Raw genomic sequence first — 25,629 nt, forward strand, 5'->3', positions numbered from 1 at the left:
GTGTGCGCGCGCGCACGTGCCCGGACCTTCTGCCTTTACCAAAGAATGCCAGATAGCTGTGCCACTTTTTTGTTTTCCTTTCTTTCTTTTGTGCATCATGTGCTAATTCTGTGGCACATTTCTGTGTATGAATTATGTGTTAGTTTGGGAATTGAACATCAGCCAGCAGGCTTTGCAAGCAAGCACCCTTAATGGCAGAGCCATCTTTCTAGCCCTAATTTTTTTTGTTTTAATGCAAAATTTCAGGATAGGTTATTAATGGTGGCACACATGTTTTAAATATTTGTTTTATTTAAGGTTCCAAAAGCCTTTGCTGCAAGTCTCTTGGATTATATAGGCTCTCAGGCCCAGTACCTCCACACATTCATGGCCATCACTCACGCTGCAAAAGTGGAGTCAGAGCAACACGGGGACCGCTTACCAAGAGTGGAAATGGCTCTGGAGGCTCTGAGAAACGTCATCAAATACAACCCAGGTGTGATTGTGCCTTTGATTAACAGTGCCACAAGAGTTCTAGCTCTTAATTTTACTTATGCTATACTTGGCATAGTACTGAGGGGAATTGTCACTAATATTTTTTACCTGCAAATAGACTGAGAGAGAAGTCAAGGTGCCCTGTGTAGAATAGTTGATGTTTTTAAGGAAAAAAAAAAATGTTGATAAGGCAGAATAATTTGTTGTTAGGAAATTTTACATTGATGGCATAAATTAGCATACCATGTATGTATAAGTGCTTAAACTATTTTTATTAGTTGATTTAAATTTTACCTCTTTGGTCCTTAAAATAGTATTTATGCATACATGCACTCATTTTTAAAAATTACCTAAAGTTTTTGATGTATAAAACTCGAAATAATAAAGGTTAGAATTCTTTTCCTTAAGAGGCTATTTACAGAAATAAGCATCACTCTAGCCTGGCTCCCAGGGGTTGCTGAGTGATGCTGTGAGCTTAAAGCTTCTTCTAGGTCTAACCTTGATGACTGAGATGCAAACCCAGTGTAAACCTGAAAACAATACACATGAATTCAAACCTTTTCAAGATGCCAGACCATTTTTACATATTAGCCTTTTGATTACTGCCAAAGTTTTATTAAAATAAAAGAACCAAAATAATATTAGACAAATAACTCATTTATGAAGTGCTCAATGAGATTGTTGTACTAAAGACTTAAAACTCCAAAGAGAACTTCATTTTTGATTATTTGAAATAGGTATGTAAAACACTGCTAGTGTTGCATTATGAACAGTGGAGCCTCAGTATTGAAAACTGTGATTTGTGACTTATAAAATCCAAGAAGGGGCCTGTACAGAAGTTAATTTTGATATCCACAAAGTTCGTGTGTTAGGTAGGATTGCATGCTTGCTCTAGTACAATTTAGAAATAGGGTTTGGTGTCATTGGTATATTTTGACAGTTCTTTGCTATTAAGTAGCTTGAAAATGAATTTAAAAGCAACATACTTAAAGAATAATTTCAAGCTGAGTGTGGTGGCGCACGCCTTTAATCCCAGCACTCGGGAGGCAGAGGTAGGAGGATCACCGTGAGTTCAAGGCTACCCTGAGACTCCTTAGTGAAATCCAGGTCAGTCTGGGCCAGGGTGAGACCCTACCCCGAAAAACCAAAAAAAAAAAAAAAAAAAAGAAGAATTTCAAGCTGTACAATGAAGGGATCTTGGGCCTCAGAAGATTGTACGGTTTTACAGTCACGTAGTGAAAGGAGAGAAAGGGTATGCTGAACACACCGTGCTGCTTGATGCTGACTTGGGCTTTGAAGTGGGCAGGAATGGAAACGCCATTCCGCTGTGTGTTCTCAGGGGTGTGCCTATCAGTTTGTAATACAGTTTTCAAGTGGCAGAGGTCCAACCTAGACTCTTCAAAGCTACTTCGTGTCATACGTTCCCAAAATATAATTAGGTTGAGAGTGGTGACCTTAAGGCTAGAAATAAAGAGTAAAATTATGTCCTTACATTCTTAATTTTTGAGCCATACTTGGGTTATTTGAAAATCTTCTTGTACTTAGCCTGAGGCCAGAAGTAGGCATGTGAATTTAAATGAAATAAACCTAATCCTGATATTTACCATTTTGCCTTTTAAAATATTTTATTTATTCATTGAAGAAAGAGAAAGAAAGAGGCAGATAGATAATAGGTACTGCAGAGCCTTTAACCACTGCAAATGAACTCCAGCCATCTCTCCAGCCCAACATTTTGCCTTTTAAGACTTAATGCTCCTTACAGACTCTCCACTCACTTGATTTCATAAATGTTTAGAAAAGGTTGTCAGATTCTTAATAGAAAATGACAATGTTGTCTATCAGTTTTCTAAAGGTCTGCAACTTAGGATATCTTTAAAAAATATTTTATTTATTTATTCATATACTTACTAGAGAGAGAGAGAGAAAGAGAATGTGTGTTCTGGGGTCTCCAGCCACTGCAAACAAACTCCACATGCATATGCCACCTTGTGCATCTGGCTTACATGGGTACTGGGGAATCAAACCTGGGTCCTTTGGCTTTGCAGGCAAGTGCCTTAACTGCTAAGCCATCTCTCCAGCCCTAGAATATCTCTTGAATATAAAAAAAATAATAATAATAACCATTTGTTCTTACTCCATAGGCTCTGAAAGTGAATGCATCGGACACTTTAAGTTAATATTTTCTCTTCTTCGAGTCCATGGAGCTGGTCAAGTACAGCAGCTGGCTTTAGAGGTAAAAGTACTTTGTAGTAATGTATGTGGCATCAGTCTTAAGCTGTATACTACAAAAGCCAGTCTTGAAGCATCCTCCTCTTTGAAAGAAAAATACCCCTTTCTGTTCTTAGTAGGAAGTTAGATCCAGTCTGTTGTGTTAAGTGCTGAAGACAGTCACTTCTCTCTTTAAAAGCAAAAGGGAGTCTACTTCAGTAGAGAGCACGCTTGTCATCCTGACTGGAAAGTGCACCCGTATTGTGCTCCACACTCTGGTATAGGATAGGCTTCTTGCCACAGGTTTTAAGGCACTACTTCTCAAAAGAGCAGTCTCAAGATCAAGTTCATAAAAGCCATTTATTTGAGATTAAACTTTCCTAAACATTAAACATTTTATTCACCATTTTTTCCCCCTTGTAAGTCCCATTACTTTATTTGATTTAGGTCCAAAATTATTTCTACAACTTGTTAATGTCTTGTTGATTAATTTTCAGGTTGTGAATATAGTGACATCTAACCAAGATTGTGTCAACAACATTGCAGAATCAATGGTCTTGTCCAATTTATTGGCTCTTCTACATTCATTGCCGTCAAGTAGGTATATTCACAGATGGGATTTGGAAACAGTAGCATGACCAGTCCATGGTAGAGAGCAATTACTGAACTGATACAAAACCTCAGAGAAACGTCATACACTTTGAGTTCTGGAATATTTAAAGCAGTACTTGTCACATTACCTTTGTCGTCTTAGTTATGTTTTGCGTAAATTAATAAAAGTACTTTAAATTTTCCATATGAAAGTAGGAAGTTGGGCATGAGAGAAGTCCAAAAATTAAGGAAAACAGCATGAGCTCTTTAGCTTGTTAGGCATAATGTAGAAAAGAGGAAGAGGAGATGAACTAGTGTTCCTTAGTTTCATTTGGAAACACATGAGCTTGGGTCCTGGGAAGCACGCATGAGGGAAAGATGACCTTGAACTTAAGTCTTCGTGATATGCGATGCCCTTGGAGAGTTCCCACCCGGGTGACTGAGCCGCACCCCGCCCAGCTTCCCGTGCAGCCTGCACTGCCGCGCTCTGCCGAAGGCCACGTCGCGCGCTAGTGCCAGCCTGGAGGCTGCCTTTCAGTTTTGTGTGTGTGCTTGCTGGTCGTTGGCAGTAGAACTACAACCTCAGACACGTTTATGTTGTGTTACAGCACCTTCCCGCGTCGGCTTTGCTGGACTCTTGGATGTTTTGTTAATTTAAACTTCATGTCTGTCCATGTCCTGGCCCTGCCGCATTCATTTTGCACATGAATTTGTTTGGCTTTTTTTTTTATTTTTATGCTTAAGGAATTGAGTAGAGTTAAATTTTTATTGAAAAATAAAAATTTTTGTTTTGTTTTCTCTTCAATAAATGACATGGTTGAAAAAACTTTCAAATGGCAGTCTTGAGAAGTTGTGTGTATATTCTGTTCATCATACCTGCAGCCTTGGTTGGTTTTTTCTTTTCCTTTTCAGCAGCTTTGTTAGACTTCATACAGTGCAAAAGTAAAATGGTTGGTGAAGTTTAAAAAATGTATGTTATAGAAATCATAGTTTTAAAGTATAAATTTATACCTGATTTATATAGACTTATTATCTGTATTATACTGCTTGCTGTTGTTTTAATCTCAGCCCAGTACTTGACAGTCTCTTTCTTTTGTAACTGTTCCTTTACCTTCCCACCTGAGACTAGAAAGTCAGGGCCCAGTGTACTTACATTACAGCTGTGGCTGGGGAATGTGCAGGATGTCCAAAAGCACACTGTTGTGTCTTAGAACGCAACACTGTTTTACCATTGCTCATTTCTCCTGTTTCCCAAAGACAGTAGTAACAGGTGAACATGCCTGAAAAGAGTTCTCTGGCTGTTGGGAATGTGATGGCTTCAGTTGTGCAATAAACATTGCGGTAGAAGACAGTGTAACATAGTAGTTGTGGGTGTGGACTGTGGAACCAGATAAACCTGGGTGGGAAACCAGATACTCTGGCTATGAAAGCTCAGCTGGGTGAGATGGGCCTCAGCTTCCTCATAGCAGCTACAGTAATACCAGTCTTGCTGATTGTTCTGAAGATTCAGTGCAATATGCTGTGTAGAATGAGCCTGGCACAGAGGTGGTGCTCAGGACATGTACCATTTAAGCTAATGTGCTCATGTTTCCCTCTGCAGGTCGTCAGCTGGTGCTAGAAACTCTTTATGCCTTGGCATCCAGTACAAAAATAATCAAAGAAGCAATGGCAAAGGGTAATATTGAGTTCTTTCTTGTCCAGTCATGCTCAGTACGATGAGATTCATTTTTTGAACTGTTTTATACAGTGTGATAAAGGGCAAGAATGCTTTGGAAGTATTAACAGTTCTGAAAGATCAAACTGATAGCTGAGTGTGGTGGTGCCCCTGTAATCCCAGCTACATGAGAGGCTGAGGCAGGAGGATTGCTTGAGCCAAGGAGTTCAGGGCCAGACTGGGCAAAATAATGAGACCTCATCTCGACAAAAAGAAGAAAAAGTATCCAAATGCAGTGAGTTGAGATTAGGTTAAAAATGAGTATAAATTGTAATGATTAGAAAAGTCATTCTTTGCATATAAACACCGGTTTTTGTTTTTGTTTTATTCTTTCATAGGAGCTTTGATTTATTTACTGGATATGTTCTGCAATTCAACACATCCACAGGTTCGAGCCCAGACTGCAGAACTTTTTGCCAAAATGACAGCAGATAAACTAATAGGTCCTAAGGTGAGCACAAAATAGGGTCTAGGAAGGAAATAGTTATTAAAGATGTTCCTTGATATGACTTTATGAAGTTTGATTTTTGTCTTTATTTGAGATGGTGAGGATAAGGAACTGATATAGTATGATTGGTATACCTGAAAGTGTTTCTCTGAGACAACTAGTCAGGGAAGCCTGTACTAAAATTAATAGTATGTGGAATATGGCGGTAAAACATGCCTTCCATGAAAACAGATTAGATTAGATTACTATAGAAAATTGCCTATGTGTTTGCATGTCAAAGATTGCCCATGGAAGGTGATGCTGCTCGGTCTCTGGTATGTTCTCTGCGAATTAGTAAGGACATGCCCCCAGCAGGAAGTGAGCGTGTATGTGGCCATTAGTTAAAGGCACCTCTCCCTTCCCTCTCTGCAGGGAGATCTTTAATGCCAACTGTGGCGATGACCATGATCTCTGTCCAATTTGGAGAGAGAACAGGAAACTTAATTATTTCTCAACAGAATTTTCTTCAGATATGGTTGTAATCAAAGTTCCCCAATTTTGTTGTTAAATCAGTTTCACAAGAAGAGTTTTCCAAACTCTGTACCAGCCTGCCAAGCAGCGCATCAGGGGTGCAATTTGTTTCCCAAGTTAATTCTTTTGAAGCTTCCTGGACTGACTTTTGAGTCTCAGTGTTCAAATGAATCTGCAGACGTACGTTGGTAGAGAGAGGTTTCACCTGGCTGCCTCTGTCTAATGCCTGAGTAGCTCCTTTGCAAGAGTTGAATCTCCCAAGTACAGTTCAGTTAGAAAACAGGTATTCATATCTAGTGAAATCATTTATAGAAGGAGAACAAGTTATGCCACTTGTTTTTTTGCTTGATCTCTCAGGTCTAAGAATTGAGAATCTATCATAGGACCTAAAACAGTTTCATTTTAGGAATAAATAAAAATGTGTCCTTAGCAAGGTAGATGGAGTAAAGGAGTGACACCAGTGCCTACAGAGGACTCACTAAAGAAGAAATACTGGTTACTGAGCTGGACTTCTTGTAAATGAAGGCTTGGTAGCATGTAAGGCTGATATGCTATTGGGTGCTTTAATGAGTAGTTTAGATGTTTAAATGTTATGTTAGAATTGAGCTCTTCGGTAGTATTTGCAGTCTTTGAAATGCACGAGACAATTAAAAAGATGAATGTTTTTATATTTTAAATTTTCTGTGTGGCACAAGCATAACTCCTTAACTGAATGAATGTCAGCAAGATAGTCTAGAACAGGGTTGCATAAACTCTTCTTCCCTTTCTGATAGCGACTTTATGGAAACAGAATGCAGTGACGGGGTGCATTCACAGGTCAAGCAACCCTAGTCACCCAAATGGAAACTTTGTGCCTATGAGCAGTTACTGTCCTCCTTATTCCTCCCAAGGCTCGATGACCACTCCTTTGTCTATAGATTTACCAGTGTTGGTATCTCATGTGAGTGGAATTATATAGAGTGTGGTCTTTTGTAATCGGGTTTCTGTCACATAGCATGCTTTCAAGATTCATTTTCAACCTTTTTATTACTAAATACTCTTCATTTTGTTTATCTATCTATCTATATGGACATAAAGATTGTTTCTGTGTCTAAGTACCTGCATAATAATAGAACTGTGAACATTGTGTAGAATGTTTAGTGTGGACATACCTTTTTTCCTTAGGAGTAGAATTTCTGGGTAGGATGAAATTACCACGTTTGACTTTTTGAGGAGTTGTCCATGATTTCTGGAAGTATCTGAAGCTCTCATACTCCTCCTCTTCTCTAACAGTGCTGCCGTCAGGTCGGCAGTGCTGTAGGAATCGCCCAACCAAGGGCAGCTTGAGGGAAAGGAGGTTTATTTTGCCTTATAGGCCCGAGGGGAAGCTCCACGATGGCAGGGAAAACGATGGCATGAGTAGAGGGTAGACATCACCCCCTGGCCAACATAAGGTGGACAATAGCAACAGGAGAGTGTGCCAAACACTGGCAAATGGACACTGGCTGTAACACCCCTAAGCCTGACAACAACAGTACACCGCCTCCAGGAGGCGTCAATTTCCGATTGCCATCAGCTGGGGACCCAGCATTCAGAGCACCTGAGTTTATGGGGGACCCCTGAGTCAATCTGCCACCAGTATCTTTTGTTACATGTTTTGTTATTGTAGCCATCACAGTATGTGTGAAGTAGCATCTCCTGGTTTTGGTTTGCATTTCTCTGAATGTTAATAATTTCAAATATAAAAAAGGTGTTCTTACCAGTCACGAGTACAGCTTTACAGAATTTTCTGGTCATGTTTGCTCTTTTTTTTTTTTTTTCTTTCTTGAGGTGGGGTCTCACTCTAGCCCTGGCTGACCTGGAACTCACTATGTAGTTTCAGGCTGGCCTTGAACTCACAGTGATCCTCTTACCTCCGTTTCCCAAGTGCTGGGATTAAAGGCGTGTGCCACCATGCCCAGCTAATTTGTTTATTTAAAAAAAATAGTTAGGACAGAGGAGGGGACAGAGAGGGAGGGAGGGAAGGAAGGAAGGAATATGTTACACCAGGGGTGCCTATTGTTGCAAACGAACTCCAGGTGCATGCACCACTTTGTGCATCTAGCTTTACGCAAGTACTGAGGGATCACACATAGGCCATCAGGATTTTCAAGCAAGCGTCTTTAACTACTGAGCCATTTTTCCAGCCCCTTTGCTAGCTTTTAAACTGGGTCATTCTCTTCTCATTGACTAGTAATTGCTCTTTATATATAGTGGACACTAGCTCCTATCAGATATATTATTTGCCAACTGTTTTCTCTCATTCCACTGATTTGACCTTTTCTTGAAGATGCCACTAAAGACATAAATTTTAATTTTTGGTGAATTCTAATGACTCGTGTTTTGTTGTTTGGTTTTTTGAGGTAGTGTCTCACTCTAGCCCACAGTGATCCTCCTACCTCTGCCTCCCAAGCAGTGGGGTTAAAGGCATGTGCCACCACACCTGGCTTGAATCTGTATTTTTTTTTATATTATATTATATTATATTATATTATATTATATATATATTTATTTATTTTTAATTTTTATTAACATTTTCCATGATTATAAAATATATCCCATGGTAATTCCCTCCCTCCCCACCCCTGTATTTTTTTTTAAATGTTAATTTTTTTGTTTATTTTACTTATTTATTTGAGAGCAACAGAGAGAGAGAGGCAGAGAGGAAGAGAGAGAATGGGTGCGCCAGGGCTTCCAGCCACTGCAAACGAACTCCAGATGCGTGCGCCCCCTTGTGCATCTGGCTAACGTGGGTCCTGGGGAATCGAGCCTCGAACCGAGGTCCTTAGACTTCACAGGCAAGCACTTAACCACTAAGCCAACTCTCCAGCCCTTGAATCTGTATTTTTATCGTAGCTTATTCATCACTTAACTCATAGTTAAGCTTTGTGCATATGTTTTTCTCCAGAGAGGCTTGTGGTTTTGACTCTTCAGTTTATGTCTCTGAACTCTTCAGTTCATTTCTGTACCTCGTAGGATATAGCAGAGGGGTTGATTAGCTTTTCTGTAAAGGAATCTGATCTCTCACACATGCTTAGCTCTTCGGTTGTAGTAGGAAACAACCATAGGTTGTAAGTAAAAACTGGATGTGGTACTGTTCCAGTAAAATGTTAGGCAAAGTAGATGGCAGCTTACATTGGCCCTGTTTGCCAGCCCCTGTTCAGAACAGCTAGGAAGCACTGAGGGGTTATGGTAAAAGAATTTGCTCTATGTAAATCTTTTAAATAAATGATGGTACAACAATCAAGTTACATGGTTCTTAGCACTTGAGAACTTACTTTAAAATACTTTTTACCAATGAAAAAGACTTGGATCATTGATTAAGTTGATGAACAGCTAAGTATTCTCAGAAACCAATAAGCAGAGGCAAGATTTTATATAGCTGGTCAGGCCATTTAACATGTCCCACTCTAAAATATCAGGCCAGGGTTGGAGAGATGGCTAGTGGTTAAGGCACTTGCCTACAAAGCCAAAGGACCTAGGTTTGATTCCCCAGGACCCATGTAAGCCAAATGCACAAGGTGGTGCATGTCTCTGGAGTTGTCTGCACTGTCTAGAAGCCCTGGTGCACCTATTGTCTCTCTTAAATAAATAATACAAAATAATAAACATTTAAACTACCAGACCATTGTAGACAAGATTAAATAAACTTACAAAGGAGAAGACTGAATAGGTAAGACAGTCTAAGGAAAATAAGGATTTTTAAAATTTTTACTTATTTATTTGCATGTGCGTACACAAACACAGCTGATGTAAATAAATGCCAGATATTTACACCAGTTTTCTTGTCCAGCTTGACCTGAGTGGCTAGAGGAATTGAACCTCGGATTTCCAACTTAACCACTGGGCCATCTCCCCAGCCCTTAGGGTTACTTTTGTATTATTTAATAAACTTGTAAATATACTTCTTAAATCTCAGACACTACAATTCATCTAACTGGCTAGTAGGTGATTTTTATAGCACGATGTTATAAATAGAGTTTGCTACAAGTATATAGAGCTGGAGGTATAGCTTGGTGCTAAATATCTTGCCTGGTTCATGCAAAGCCTTTGTTTGAGTCTCAGCTCTGTAAAATGTAGAGAGGGAGCTGGCAAGATGGCTTAATGGACCCAGGTTCAATTCTCCAGGACCCATGTGAGCCAGATGTACAAGGTGGTACATGTGTCTGGAGTTCATTTGCAAAGGTCTAAGGCCCTTGCATGCCCATATTTCTCTCTCTGCCTCTTTCTTTTTCTCTCTCAAATAAAAATTTTAAAACTCAGGGAGAGGAACTGGGTTATAAATGGTTTGCTTTATAAAATAAAGATTATTTCTCCAATATTAGTGTACTTACCATAAAACTATTAACAGTTTTTGTTACATGCTATGAGATACTTTATAAGGTGAGACTAATGATTTAGAGGTTGGGTTTTTGTTGTTGTTGTTGTTGTTGTTTTGAGGTAAAGTCTTACTCTACCTCGGGCTGACCTGAAATTCACTATATAGTCTCAGGGTGGCCTCGAACTCACAGTGATCCTCCTACCTCTGCCTCCCTGGTGCTGGGATTAAAGGCGTGTGCCACCATGCCCGGCATAGAGGAATTTTTAAATACTAAAATGTGATAAAACCTGCTAAAGCCTATCATGCATTTCTGCCCCGAAATTCATGAAGACTGTACAGTGTCCAGCTTTGATTGCTAGAGTTGATGAACAGTATAAAGGACTAAGTTGGGTTTCTAAATAAGCACCTGGATATCTTTAAGAACATGATCTTGTTAAAACACTAAACAAGTGGTGGGATTGCTGGTGGGGTGATGGACCAGGCAGCAAAATGGCAGCCTGTCACCCACAGCAGAGCTCTTGTTCTGTGGGTTGCGGCCTGTGCTAATGGTTGAGCTTCGCAACTGCCTTACATGTCTCCAGAGTCACCCTCCTTCAGCTTCATGGGGAGAAGTTTAAATGGCCTTTAAATCCTGCTTCGGTGCCTCTCTGTACTTTTGAGCTTTGAGAGAAAGTGCCATGAAGGCCACAGTGAGCAGGTCAGGCATGGTTCTTGCCCTTGGGGTTTGTGGCCAAGAAGAGTCATATGCTTCTGTACCCGTTCTTGTCTTCTGTAGAAGGGAATTATATCTTGCCATGATGTTTGCAGCTACATAGGAATTATAGGCAGAAATAAGCCTGTGAAGTTTCTTGCTGATATCACCTGACAGTATTATTTGATAGATAAGAAATGTATTCATATGGGAATCTCAGGTGATACTGCTTTCTTCCCTGTATAAACAGTTGGGTGTCTGGGAAGGGACTGGCATGATTGTTTTGTGGATGCTCTTGTGTAACTGACATTGCTTACTGTATGTGGTTCATTGGCTGCTAGAAATTGGAAGGTAAATTTGCAGCACATCACCAGCAATCATACAAAGTTTTATGATTTTTTTTGTTGTTGCATTCCCATGTATCAGTTGTCAAATAAGGAAGCCAGGAAAACTAAACAAGTAAGACAGGTTTTTCCAAAATAAGATTTGAGCATAGAATGTGACATGGAGAACTGTGAAGCTAAGAAGGATATAGGTCACTTTCTCAGTCCCTATTTCCCTTGCCCTGTTGCCTCACACTATTTCTCAATTTGAATGTGGTATGTGCCGGGTTTTAGTTTGTAGTGCTGGGGATTGAACTCTGCCACATCTTGTCAGTGAGCTGTACTCCAGTCCCTATGTTTTAAAGCTACCATAGGGCTAGAGAGATGGCTTAGTGGTTAAGGCACTTGCCTGTGAAGCCTAGGGACCCAGGTTTGATTCCTCAGAACCCATGTAAACCAGATGCACAAAGTGGCACATACGTCTGGAGCTTGTTTGCAGTGGCTAGAGGCCCTGGCATATCAATTCTATCTGCCTCTTTCTCTCTCTAAAAATAAAATAAAAACAAAATATTGAAGCTACTGTAAAACTTATTTGAAGAAAGACGCTGTATGACAAAATATAGAGCAAAATACTTAACAACAAAAAGGTACCGCATAAAAGAAATCTCTTATAGGAGTAAGGGCGGGAAGGAGTGAGAGCTGGAGAGACGGGCCAGCTGAAGGGATCCTCAGAAGAGTGTACCAACACACAGGTGTGACCTAGCACAATTACTCTGGAAATTTCACACACCAGGGCTTCTGATTTTTTTTTTTTTTTTTTTTTTTGAGGCAGGGTCTCATACCATAACTCAGGCTGGCCTGGAATTCTCTTTGTTTAGCCTTACCTAGCCTCAAACCTATGACAATTGTTCTACCTCTGCCTCTCAAATGCTGGATAACAGGTGTGACCTACCAAACCCAGTTTAAATTCTTTAAAGTTTCTTAAATTTAAGGCAAGAGATGGAAAATAACTTGAGTAGTTACATTGGGCTGGTCATAGTAAGCTACCTCTGAAATAACCCAGATTTACATTTCCACTTGGGCCTGATCTCTTTGACACATCAGCCATAGTATAAATTACACTCATAGTTTGTCTTAGGAAACTGCAAAACAAGCCAAATACTGAGATGCTTCCAATAGGTCTTGTTTTCTCCTCCCATAGGTTCGAATCACACTCATGAAATTTCTGCCTAGCGTTTTCATGGATGCTATGAGAGATAACCCTGAGGCTGCGGTGCATATCTTTGAAGGAACTCATGAAAATCCTGAGTTGATCTGGAATGATAGTTCTAGGGATAAAGTGTCTACCACAGTGAGGGAGATGATGCTAGAGTAAGTAAAGGTGCAGCTGATGATATCAGGGAGGGAAACACGACTCCACATTTATTACAAAGGTTAACGTGACTAAATTTTGGCTGCCCTCTTTTTTTCCCCCCAAGGCACTTTAAAAATCAACGAGACAACCCTGATGTAAACTGGAAGGTAACGTATACTGTTATGTTGGACTTGGGTTTCTTTTGACTTTTTTTTTTCTCCTTTTTGTATTAAACTCATACTTAGTCTAATGTTACCTTGTAGCAGAGGTAGGAGAATTGATGTAAGTTCGAGGTCAGCCTGGGACTACAGGGTGAGTTCCAGGTCAGCCTGGGCTATGGTGAGACTCTACCTTAAAAAGAGAGAGATACTGTATCACAATTTGATTATATGTATAAAGTGATTACTACTCATAGCTATTTTTAGAATAGTACATTATGTGAAGATGTGTTTGCTAGATTTGTCATTTCTTGCTTTATGTACAGTAATGATTTTAAGTAATTTGACTATGATTCTTTTCTGTTTAAAGTTGCCTGAAGATTTTGCTGTGGTGTTTGGAGAAGCAGAGGGTGAACTTGCTGTTGGAGGCGTGTACTTGAGGATCTTTATTGCACAACCAGCTTGGGTTCTAAGAAAGCCCAGAGAATTTCTTATTGCCCTGTTGGAAAAGTTAACTGAGCTCCTGGAGAAGAACAGTCCTCACGTAAGTGTCAGCCAACAGCAGATACTTCCAAGAGCTTCCTAACAATGTGCACTTCGTTTCTCTTAAACCTCGTCCTCACTGACTGCCCTTTTCTAACTGCAGCTCAGTGGTCGATTAATGGCCTAGCATATGCAAGGCCTTGGGTTTGCTCCCAGCACTGCAAAGAAACACTCAAAATAGCTGTGTTTAAATTCAAGTATGCATATTGAATTTTATTTTATTTTTATATTCCATTGTAAAACTCTTGAGTAAAATGGTTATTTATGGACCAAACCTAGAGGTGTCTATATTGAGAAGATGCTATTTCTTCCAATTTCAGAACCCTTAAAAGGTTTTACTCCCCTATTTTCAATGACTATATAAGGAGAAATGTCATTGTTCCCTTCTTTTCATGCATGGTATGTGTGCCAGTTACTTTAACCCAACCTTTTAAAAGTGGCTTAGGGGCTGGAGAGATGGCTTAGCGATTAAGCACTTGCCTGTGAAGCCTAAGGACCCCGGTTCGAGGTTTGGTTCCCCAGGTCCCACGTTAGCCAGATGCACAAGGGGGCGCACGCGTCTGGAGTTCGTTTGCAGAGGCTGGAAGCCCTGGCGCGCCCATTCTCTCTCTCTCCCTCTATCTGTCTTTCTCTCTGTGTCTGTCGCTCTCAAATAAATAAATAAATAATTTAAAAAAAAAAGTGGCTTAGGGAAGGAAGAGGTTTCTTTTGCCCAGTAATTCCCCAGGGAAGTCCACCATGGTGGGGAAAGCGAGGCAGGAGCAGGAAGCCCGAGCCACAGTCCACTGGGAGGATAAGAGATGAATCTCAGCTACCTTTCTCTTCCTAATTCAGTCCAGGATCATAGTCCATGGAATGACACTGCCCATGGTTAGGGTGGCACCTAATCTAGAAAATTCCTAACAGTAATGCCAAGAGATTTGTTTCCATGATGATTCTAAAGCCTGCTTAGTTTACTACCAAAGATAAACCATCACAGTGTGTGTGACAGATATAAACCTACCGACAAAATTGACAAGATTCATACCTACATGGCTGAAGGAGCCCTGCACCTGTACCCAGTCAGAGGCCACTAGGAAAGCAGAAATGAGTGATGGAACGACCTTGGTCTTGGTTTGGTAAATTAGAAATCGTGATTATATGTAAGATTTTGTAATCTAAATGTTAACTAGCTAGAGATACCCAGTTACTACTGAATTAAGTAGACTAGCTGAAGAGCACCGGGAGTAGGAGCTGGGCTGCGTTGCTAGCTGAGCGCCCTGTCCTAGCGCTGCAGTTTCATGACCGTACCTGCCTCAGGTGTCTTGTGTACACTGATCTGCCCCTCCCCTGACACTGAGGCCTTAATATGTGGGGTACCTGGCATAATGTCTGCCACGTTTCAAGTGCTTAGAAGTCATTAGTTATTATCACTAGCTTTGCACAACATTTTTTAAACATAGGATTAATGTGTCAAATATTTACCCTTGCTACTTTCCATAGTTACGTTTCTCTAGTATTAAGAATTTTAGGGCTAGAGAGATGGCTTAGTTAAGGCACTTAGCCTTAGGAATTTAAATATGCCTGTGAAGCCTTAAGGAGTCAGGTTCAATTCCCCAGGACCCATGTAAGCCAGATGCACAAAGTAGCACATGGTTTTGGAGTTCATTTGCAGTGGCTGGAGGCCCTGGCACACCTATTATCTCTGTTTGTGTCTCTTCTCTGTACCTCTCTCTGCTTACAACCTAACTTTTAAAAAACAGAATTTTATACACACATAGCATGCTTTTACAATAAAATCCTCAGGACTGGAAAAGCTCAGTTGTAGAGCCCTTGTTGGGATGTGGGAGGTCATAGACTCATCGCTTTTTATGTATGTTCTGGGAGTCCAAACTCAGTTCCTCCAATTTGCATAGTAAGCATTTACCCACTGAAACCATCACCAGCCTCTTGGAGTTTTTTGGATTTTGGAGTATATACGTAGACTTTACCAGCTGAATGAACATCTCTAATCTAAAATTTGAAAATATGAAATGCTCTGGATTCAGAACCTTGAGCACTGCTGTGATACTCAGAATGGTACTGATTTTGGACCATTGGTGATTCTGTATTTTCAGATTAAGGATTCCTAACTTTTGTTTGGCTACCATATTGATCTTTTCTACTGTAGAGTACAGCTTGCCAAAGACTTTTAGCTTATACTATCATATGCATACACATATATCCGTAGCAAAATGGTAAATATTTGACATAATCCCATGTTTGAAATGATGATGTGTGTCTGTATCCCAGTACAGGCAAGGCAGAGACAGGAGCTCCTTGGGGCTCCCTAGCTAGCTAGTCTATCTTTGAGGTCTAGGTTCAGGAAGAGCCCATCTCAAAGATTAATGTAGTGAGCAATAGACAGTGATACCCAATGTTGGCCTCTGACCTCCATGCTCATGCACATGCACCTCCATGCATACAAACATGCAGACCACACACACACACAATTTTCAGAAAAGGTAAGTCCAAAATCCATCTGGAGGTAAGCATTTCAGATAAGGGACATTCAAACTGGAGCAGGACTACTAAGACTAAGTGTAGCAGTTCCTTTCTCATTGCTTGGGAAAAAGATCTGACCACAGGCAGCGTATGAGAGCAAAGGGTTTATTTCCACTTATAGCCGTGAAGGAAAGTTTCGTCATGGTGGGAAAGCAGAGCAGAGCACACAGCTGAACATCTCTCCTCTGAGTAGAAGCAGCCTCAGGACTGGGCTTGACTCTGGGCTAACAATCTCAGGGTTCTCCCCCCAGTCACACAGTCCCTCCAGCAAGCCTCCACTGTCCAGGTTCCTATCAGCTGGGGATGGGGTATGAGGCTTCATTGCAAACGCGACGCTGTGGGGGCACTTTACATTCACATCTCCACACTGGAGGAATTTCATCAGTTCCGTGTGCTCTGATTACCAATACTGCCCACCATTATAATTTGCAGTGCTATAAAATTCTCATAATTTTAGGAGATAATGTTTTTACCCATGCAATAGAAGTAGAATAAACCTGACCCAGTGAAGGGCTGCTTAAATTCAGATAACATATTCTGAAGTCCTTTGGTTTGATCCTGTGTCAAAGTAATGGAGAGTTTGATGTTCCCTTGGGATCTGTGAATCCGTACTCAGTGTTAGCACTTGGAACTCTTGAATCCCTTGTTTTAAACACCAGATGTATTGGCAAGATTATTTAGGACTTTTTTCAGCATTTTATGGATGTATTCATTATATTTATTTCTTTTATACTTGGCAGGGCGAAACTCTGGAAACTTTGACAATGGCAACAGTGTGTCTCTTCAATGCCCAACCTCAGCTGGCCGATCAAGTGCCACCACTGGGCCATCTTCCCAAAGTTATCCAGGCCATGAATCACAGGAACAATGCCATTCCAAAGAGTGCCATTCGGGTGATTCATGCCCTGTCTGACAATGAGGTACTGATGAGTACATCCGGAAGCTTAGAATCCTTAAGTTACCTATGGCCCCTCTTCCATGATAAGAGCACAGTACTGGACGAATCCTCTTTCTACTGCATGGCATGCCTTATTGCATAAGGACCATGTGATATTTCAGTGAGTCCTAAGCTAGTTTAAGTGTTACAATTAGTACACTTGCAGTTTAATTCAGTTTTCTATTAAACTTAAAAGTAGACTTTCAGCAAGACCTTACCTCAAAAAAAAGTAGAGTTTCAAAAATTGGTTTTTTATAATACTTATGTTGCTGTACATAATATTGCTGCTCTATAAATAGCCTTTTTTGGAATCTTAGCTGTGTGTTCGCACAATGGCATCTTTGGAGACAATTGGTCCACTGATGAATGGAATGAAAAAGCGAGCAGATACTGTTGGTCTTGCCTGTGAAGCAATTAATCGAATGTTTCAGAAGGAGCAGAGTGAATTAGTAGCTCAGGTAAGTGACATTTTAGAGTCAACACTATGAGAAAAACAGAAATCCCCTGACTTACGGGGGAGGGATTGGGGGGGGGGGGGAGAGATAGAAAGAAAGAAAGAATGGGCAAGCCAAGGCCTCTAGCCACTGCATAAGAACTCTAGACACATGTGCCCCCTTGTGCATCTGGCTTACATGGGTGTTGGGGAATTGAACCTGGGTCTTAAGCTTTTCAAGCAACTGCTAAGCCATTTACCCAGCCCCCAAGAAGGTTGTGTTTTTTTTGTAAATTGTCCTAGTGATAAAATTATCTTAGTAGCCATCTACATTTTTTTCCATTATAGATATATATCTGTGCTTAATATTACTTCTAGGCTCTGAAAGCAGATTTGGTCCCGTACCTCTTAAGATTGCTTGAAGGCATAGGTCTTGAAAATCTCGATAGCCCTGCCGCCACGAAGGCTCAGATTGTTAAAGCTCTCAAGGCAATGACGCGAAGCCTGCAGTATGGAGAACAGGTAAGTCAGCAAGCAGCACCTTTGGTCTGCTGATGAAGAGGTTTGCTCAGAGCCAGGGTCTCAGCAAGAGGTCAGCATACCTGCGCCTGAGTCTCCTCACAGGGCCTTGCAGAGCTGCCTCACACATGGTAAAGCAGCAGCCCAGCATCTACGCCGTGACGCAGGGAGGCCTTTCCCCACGGTGACAGGAAGAAAAACACTAAACTTCTTTTGCATGGAAGAATAGCATTTAGTACTGGTTGATAACCACATTCGCTAACAGCCTCATGTGCCGCTTAAGAGATACAGAACGTCATTTTAGTTTTAGATCTCATCTTTGTTATTGCCTGTCAAGGCTAGTTTTCTTTTCCTTTACAAATTAGCTATGCAGTAATGTATTTCAGCTGGATGCATATGCCAATTTCAGATCTACTGACTAATTTCACTGTTCAGTTTTATTACTGTTGCTGCCTCCAAGTGAGTTAAGCTTTTCACAGCATAAAGTTAACTATTTTATAGTAAATAATTAGTTGGCATTTATCACATTAACAGTGTTATAAAACTATCACCTTGTGGGGGGCACATGCATCTGGAGTTCATTTGCAGTGGCTAGAGGCCCTGGTGTGCCCATTCTCTCTCTCTCCCTCCTCTTTTTCTCAAATATTTTTTTAAAAAAATCTATCACCTTATCTAGTTCCCAAACATTTTCATTATCCCCATGTCTATTACAAAGTTACTGTCCACCCTTCCATCTGTTTTCTGCCTGTGGGTTTACTTATTCTGCACGTTTCATATTGGCATGTAAGGATTCATGCATATGTATGTTGTAATGCTTCATTTCTCATATGTCTAAAAACTCTCTTGAATATTTTTTGCCACAATTTATCTGTTCATCTGTCTTTGGGCATTTGGGTTGTTCCTTTGTAGTGATGTTCTTTTATAGGTTTAAGTTTGCTTCAGTTAAAGCTTTTCTTTAATAAACCCACTGGATTTTGTTTTTTCTAGGTAGGGTCTCTCTCTAGCCCAGGCTACCCTGGAATTCACTATGTAGTCTCAGAGTGGCCTCAGACTCACAGTGATCCTCCTACGTGCTGGCATTAGAAGTGTGTGCCACCATGCCTGGCTCACTAGAGGTTTTATGTGTCAAGAAAAGTGTTTCGGGTACCACTGCCTTTCTGTCAGTAGTGTTCTAACCGTTTAAAATAGTGTTAAAAACGACAGGCCAGGTATTTTGCTGTCGTCATTAACTACTAGTGTGCGTTTTAGTTTGACCTGTTGGTGTTCTGAACCCCAAACAAAGGCACTCCTGTACACCACCTACACACAGCCATCTTCACCTTGACCTCCTCAGCAGACCTGCTGATGACTTAATACAGTGACCTGGCCTACACCTTCACTCTTGCTTCTTTCCCAGAAAGACAGCTTAGACCACCCAGTCCCCATGAGGTCTCCTTCAGTGCTTACCACTAAATTGTCTGCCACTCTCTCCCCTACAAACGGTTGGCTTTCTTATGGCTGGAAGACTGTTCTTGTCATTGTGTCCCTTGTGCCTGCTACATTAGGGGTGCTAGGTAATTATTTATCTGAACATTGATGTGAAAAAATGTAAATTCTTTAAGTTGGTGTTTCACATGCTTTTATCTATATGTGTTTCATAGAAAATTTACTTACTTTATGTATGATACTCTGATATTTTATCTGTTTGTCTTTTTTTTCAAAAAATATTTACTTAAATGAAAGAAGAGAGAGAGAGAGAATAGGTGTGCCAGGGCCTCTAACCATTTTAAACGAACACCAGGTGTATGTGCCATCTTGTGCATCTGACTTTACTTAATCAAGCCAGGATCTGTAGGCTCTGCAAGCAAGCTCCTTAACTACTGAGCAATCTTTCCAGCCCTGTTTACTTGTTTTTCAAAGTATGTTGTGTTCATAAAACTTTTTTTTTGGAGGAAGGGTCTCACTGTACCCCAGGCTGACCTGGACCTTACTCTCTAGCTCCAGGTTGGCTTTGAACTCAGCAATCCTCCTGGAGATGTCTGCCTCCCAAGTGCTACCATTAAAGGTGTGCACCACCATGCCTGGCTTCATAAACTTCATAATAGTTCACAACCCATCATTTGAAAGTTGCTTTCAACTTTTAGGTACAGTTTTTACAGATCTTCTTCCCAAGCTCTATTTTAGGAATGGTTCATCAGGCCTTACCACACTGTTACTGTCATGTGAAAATACTATGTAAGGAATCTTTCTGAATTGCATGTAGGTTAGTAAAGTGTAGGCTTAAATAATGAGTCCACCTGTAGAGGACTGGGTCTGGATCAGTACGATGTGCTCAGCACAGCACCTGGCATACAGTGTTTGATGAATGTGGCTTCTTGTTCTTGTAGCTTTTCCCTTCGCTGACCTTCTTTGTTCTTTTGGAAGTTGTTTTCCCCTCTTTGGTTCAGTCTTCCAACATCCAGTCCCTAATTTATTCATGCTAAAGGGCTTGCTTTACTTCCCTAGGTGAATGAAATCCTCTCTCGTTCTTCAGTCTGGAGTGCCTTCAAAGACCAGAAACATGATTTGTTCATTTCTGACACACAAACAGCAGGATACCTCACAGGTAAGTCATATCCCAAGATACCTGGCAGTTGGACCTTCCTTTTGCCCTGAAAAGACTTACAATAGAGTTAATTGTTCCCTGGGGAACTGGCTGACCTTTCTTAGAGGTGGTGTGTGTATATCATAAACATCTGTGTTTAGCATTGGAGAGTGTGTGAACTATTGTCTTGAGTCTGCACTGATGAAAATCCAATTAATTAGCAGTGTCATATTGGAAGCCTATGTTTGAATGTGTCAAATGAATGGAGAAATATCTACAAAAGAAAGTCTGTATCAGAAACTTGTAGCATCATGCCATTTCTGTTAAAATGACAGAGTGAATCTCCTGCTACACATAGAACCCTATGTAGAATGTTTGTCTTCCAGGTTTCCAGTGGAATTTGTTTCTCCATGGGGAAAATAAGTTGATATCAAAGGATTTTTTATTTATTTACTAGAGGGAAAGGGATTGGGAGAGGAAGAGAATGGGCATACCTGGGCCTCTAGCCACTGCAAACAAACTGGATGCATGTGCCTCCATGTCCAACTGGCTTACGTCAGTACTGAAGAATCAAACCTTGGTCCTTAGGGTTTCCATGCAGTGCTCTAACGGCTAAGCCATCTCTCCACCCCTATCAAAAGATTTTTGACTGTTCAAAAGCTAACCCATGGAGCCCAGGCGTTTGTCCATGTAACACACTAACTGCATAATTTCAGGATGGTCATCTTCATATTGGCTATTAAGAAATTGTTCACACCATTCTGTTGCTATATTGTAAAAATGACACAATGTCTAGTACAACATTTTCGATTTGGATTTAACCTTTCAACTCAGAGGTGGTTCTTGCCATTTACCTGAAGTAGTAGCATATAAGTAGCTATTATTGCTGTATCCTCTCCTCACCAGGGGTGATAGATGGAAATTAAGAGAAAAATGATAATACCTGGTATAAATGAGTGTCTGCTCTAATACTCACGATTGCTAGCATAGACATGTTTAAAAATCATGAAGGGTCGACTCTCAGATATGCCGAGAGGGGATTTGGAGATAATTTTATGTGCTTTTAACTCTGTATTTGGTTGTGACCTGGCTGGTTTTTTTCCCCCTTCACTGTGAGCGCTTTAATTCACTCCTTAGTTGGAGCAGAGCCCTGACTTTACAATCACCCGACGTTCTGGCTGTTGGTCTTCTGTGTGTTAGGCTCAGTGACACAAACTAGTCATCTCACATTTCTGATTCCTGCTCCCATTTTCTGTGCAGAGAAATACCTGCAATTTGGTCTAACCTCCCCCCCCCCCCAAGTTATAGTGTCTCAGTAGAAATATATTCAAGCACACACTAAAGCTACCTCCTAAGATTGTTTCTGAGGGCTGGAGAGATGGCTTAGCAGTTAAGCGCTTGCCTGTGAAGCCTAAGGACCCCGGCTCAAGGCTTGATTCCCCAGGACTCATGTTAGCCAGATGCACAAGGGGGTACACGTGTCTGGAGTTCGTTTGCAGTGCGTGGAAGCCCTGGCGCACCCATTCTCTCTTTCTCTCTCTCCCTCCTCCTGTCTGTCACTCTCAAATAAATAAAAATAAACAAAAGCAGTTTAAGATTGTTTCTGAAAGTTCACTTTGTGCAATTTCATGGTATTTATCCACTATTTTCTGTGCAAGAATAATATGATTGTAAAAAATCCACCTTTGTTTTCTTAGCCAAGAGTAAACTTACTTAGAAAAGTTGGTCCCAAGAATGGTATTGTGTAAGTTAGAGTTTTCTACAGGAAGGCCTTTTCTAATGCTTTTTATTCTCCTTTATTATCCTTAGCACTCATTGGTTTAAATAACAGCTACAGGTGTCCTTGGATCCCTTTACAGTTGTGGGCCCAGGGGTCAGTTAGAATACAGAGCACACATGACCTGAACCCCACCTAGAGTCTGCAGAGATTCTGGTGCTCACCCATCAAGATTTCCTAATGCAGGAGGAGAGCACATGCAGGGAGTATGAAGTTTCCTGCCTGTGCCTTTCCTTTCACCTGGATCTGAGCAAGCTGTGAGAGGCAGTTGGGGGTCTGGAGAGACGGCTTAGTGATTAAGGTGCTTGCCTGCGAGTACTGAGGGTCTAGGTCAGTTCCCTAGGACCACGTAAGTCAGATGCACAAGGCGACACGTGTGTCTAGGGTTGGTTTGTAGAGGCCCTGGTGCACCCATTTCTCTCCTTCCCCCTCTCTCTTTTCCTCCCTTGCTCTGCATTTTTCTCTCTCAAATAAAATAGAAGAGGCAGTTGGGGCAAGCTGCAGAAGATTAGGGAAAAGGAGAGCCAGGGCTTGCAGATTTCCTCACATCCTTGGTCCAGCTCAGTGGCTGGAAGTCTGTATAATACCTCCCAAGGTGGCATTGGTATCAATCCCTCCCTGACAGGGCCTGCTAGCATATCTGCTATCTTTGAGATGTGTTGGCCTCAACTGCCCCACTCAAAAGTTGAGTTGAGGGCTGGAGAGATGGTTTAGCTGTTAAGCGCTTGCCTGTGAAGCCTAAGGACCCCGGTTCGAGGCTCGGTTCCCCAGGTCCCACGTTAGCCAGATGCACAAGGGGGCGCACGCGTCTGGAGTTCGTTTGCAGAGGCTGGAAGCCCTGGCGCGCCCATTCTCTCTCTCTCTCCCTCTATCTGTCTTTCTCTCTGTGTCTGTTGCTCTCAAATAAAAAATTTTAAAAAAAAAAGTTGAGTTGATGCTTCCTGATGACCTGCTTTTCGGCGTGTGCACGCACAGTGGTGGTGGTGGTGATGGGAGTTCTGCTGAGGTACTGTGCAACGTGTTTAAGGAGTAAGCAAAAAAGAGCAGTTACTTCTAGTGATTAAAATTACATGAGGGGTGCTCCATGGAATATACTCAAAATAGCGTTGAATCAGAATTTGGTTAAAATGTCCCTAGGCCCCAACCTTCAGACGATACGGAGTGTACCCACTCCTTCTCTAATTTGTAAATGAGCTAAGATGCCGGGAAACACACATCCAGCCCCTTCTTCCACCTTTGAGTGCATTTGGCAAGCTGTGTGGATATTGTGTGAGAAACAGGGAAATAAGTCTTATGATTGAAAAGAAATCTAATTATTACTTCAAAGGAAGGTAAGAATAAACCAAGATAGACAGGATTTTCTTCTCCCTGACCACAAAGCAAATAAAAGTTGATCACATACTCAAGAGTTAAGAAAAAAAAAAATCTTAAAAGTCCTAGGTAGGATTGTTCAAGGTGATAAATCATGAGGAGACTGTCTGTTTTTAAATTTTATTTATTTATTTATTTGAGAACAACAGACACAGAGAGAGACAGATAGAGGGAGAGAGAGAGAATGGGCGCGCCAGGGCTTCCAGCCTCTGCAAACGAACTCCAGACGCGTGCACCCCCTTGTGCATCTGGCTAACGTGGGACCTGGGGAACTGAGCCTCAAACCAGGGTCCTTAGGCTTCACAGGCAAGCGCTTAACCGCTAGGCCATCTCTCTAGCCCAAGACTGTCTGTTTTTATTGTTTCTCTAGTGTGGCACTTGCTCTCATTTTGTTACAGATGCTGATTTTAAAGTGCCTCTGTTGGGATTTTCCAGTGATGCAGATACATTATGGCCCACCATCCAGGGCCTTCAGTTACCTCCCTGTTTATCAGGTTCTAGAGCTGCTAGGTGCTGACATGCTCGGCAACCTCGGTCAAGCCTAGAAAGCCAGCGAGGAAAGAAGGAACTGCAGGAGAAGGCCAAAGTGTCGATGCCTTTAGGGGCTGCAAATGGAGATGAGCTTTTCAAACATGATTTCCACTTGTGGGAGGGATCCTTTGTCCATTTGCCATCTCGTCTCATTCCTCTGCAGTCTGGCACAACGGACAGTGTGTCTGTGGCCCCGACACTGCCGCTTCCTCCCATGTTTCCTGGAGAGCACCAGGGCTCCATGCCATTCTGATGACAGGCACTTTTCAGCCCCAGGAAGCCTGGTGTGTCCTCCAAGATTGCTTAGAGGCTAGAAGGGTACAGCATCCTAGTGTTCTTGGGGCTCAGTTTGCCTTTCCTAGTGAGACAAGTGATAGCTAGAGTTTGGTTTCCTCCTTTTTATAAGAGAACTCATTACTTAATTTAGATTCTAGCATCGAGGACCCAAAATTGCCTCATTTCAGAATGACCTTAATGTCTCAGCAAGATGTTGTTTGGGCCCAGCTAAGTAAAGAGTTGACTTTATGAAGCAGTTAAACCCAAACAACTGTAGAGTCGTCATGTGACCAGTGGTCAGCTAGTGGCACTCACTGTCTTTCCAGTTTAAAGTACCTCATAGTCCCCTGTGAGTTTGCCAGGTGTGCCCCAGCATACAGCTGAGAATCACTGAGCAGCATTGCTCACCTGTATGTGGAGTCATGGTTTGGTGTAAACCTACTGTTTTCAGTAAGTTGAGCTCACAAATCAGAACTGATCTGCAGTGTGTATGATGTGACTCACAGGGTTGCCTGTTTGCTGAGACCTACATGATAGTCGGTAGCCATGCTTCTGCCTTGAGTCCAGAGCCTCTTAGCTGGTGGGAAGTGGGGAACGACTTGGCGCTGTGGCACTGGCCACTTGTGTGGAGGAGTTCCTTTACCTGGTGGTCTTTCCCCGAGCAGTCTGTGGGAGGTCTGGCATGTTGATTGATGGGAGTTGGGGGTTGATGGTGTTAGCCCACCTCCCTGAAGAAGGGAAAAAAATCCTTCCTGGAAGTTTTTAATAATCCGACTCAAGTGTAGTTTGGTGGGCTTCAGTCTCAGCGTAAGCAGGCTGAGTCGTCCCTGGCCATGAGAACACAGGCACAGTGTCTGTGCAGCCGTCCTCAGGCGCGCCACCACTGTCCAGAAGGGGAGGAATGAGATGAATCTGACTCGGGGCCTCTGTCGAGCGTCGGTCCTGTTCTGCCTTAGCCGCATCAGACTGCTCTGCTGTTTGCTCTTCCTCTCCACTCCCTTGCTGCTCACTTTTCTTTTTTCCCTCAGGTGTCTCTCCTTCCCTTCTAACTGGCAGCAGCCCCCTTCACCTCAGGAGTGGGCTTTAGATCTGCTCTGCCAGGCAGCTTGCTAACTTCTGTGTAGCTCTCTGAAGCAGGTAGAGAAACATTTTGCTAAATGCATGCTGCTCCCACTGCCTTTCTAGTCCTAACCTTCAGTGTTCCCTGCTCATTTGCCTTGTTTCCTCCAATTTTGGCTAAAAATACTGCTCAGAGTACAGTATCCTACCAGTTTGTCTTGCAAGTACTTGTTGCATTTTGTGTGGTGCTTCAGAGACGGAATGAGATGTCTGTGCATGGCGCACCT

The 25,629-nt window shown here is 41.8% G+C and overlaps 1 protein-coding gene across 2 annotated transcripts in view; it reads left to right on the forward strand.

Annotated features, from left to right (window-relative positions):
• Positions 1-25,629, forward strand: part of Dnajc13 (DnaJ heat shock protein family (Hsp40) member C13) — a 150,754-nt gene that overhangs the window by 123,656 nt on the left and 1,469 nt on the right. The window contains exons 44-56 of one of the 2 annotated variants that reach the window (XR_006633971.1): positions 298-475; positions 2,616-2,707; positions 3,180-3,279; positions 4,874-4,948; positions 5,326-5,438; positions 12,500-12,669; positions 12,777-12,819; positions 13,181-13,354; positions 16,617-16,796; positions 17,131-17,271; positions 17,625-17,768; positions 20,250-20,349; positions 25,312-25,420. Coding sequence is in view for 1 of the 2 variants with exons in the window: in XM_004664328.3 (XP_004664385.1) it covers positions 298-475; positions 2,616-2,707; positions 3,180-3,279; positions 4,874-4,948; positions 5,326-5,438; positions 12,500-12,669; positions 12,777-12,819; positions 13,181-13,354; positions 16,617-16,796; positions 17,131-17,271; positions 17,625-17,768; positions 20,250-20,349 (1,510 nt within the window). In the remaining variant the exon portion in view is untranslated. The remainder of the gene's footprint in view (positions 1-297; positions 476-2,615; positions 2,708-3,179; positions 3,280-4,873; positions 4,949-5,325; positions 5,439-12,499; positions 12,670-12,776; positions 12,820-13,180; positions 13,355-16,616; positions 16,797-17,130; positions 17,272-17,624; positions 17,769-20,249; positions 20,350-25,311; positions 25,421-25,629) is intronic. The other variant, XM_004664328.3, reaches the window with a different exon arrangement.

The sequence above is a fragment of the Jaculus jaculus genome, chromosome 17, assembly GCF_020740685.1.
Source record: "Jaculus jaculus isolate mJacJac1 chromosome 17, mJacJac1.mat.Y.cur, whole genome shotgun sequence".
NCBI lineage: Eukaryota > Metazoa > Chordata > Mammalia > Rodentia > Dipodidae > Jaculus > Jaculus jaculus.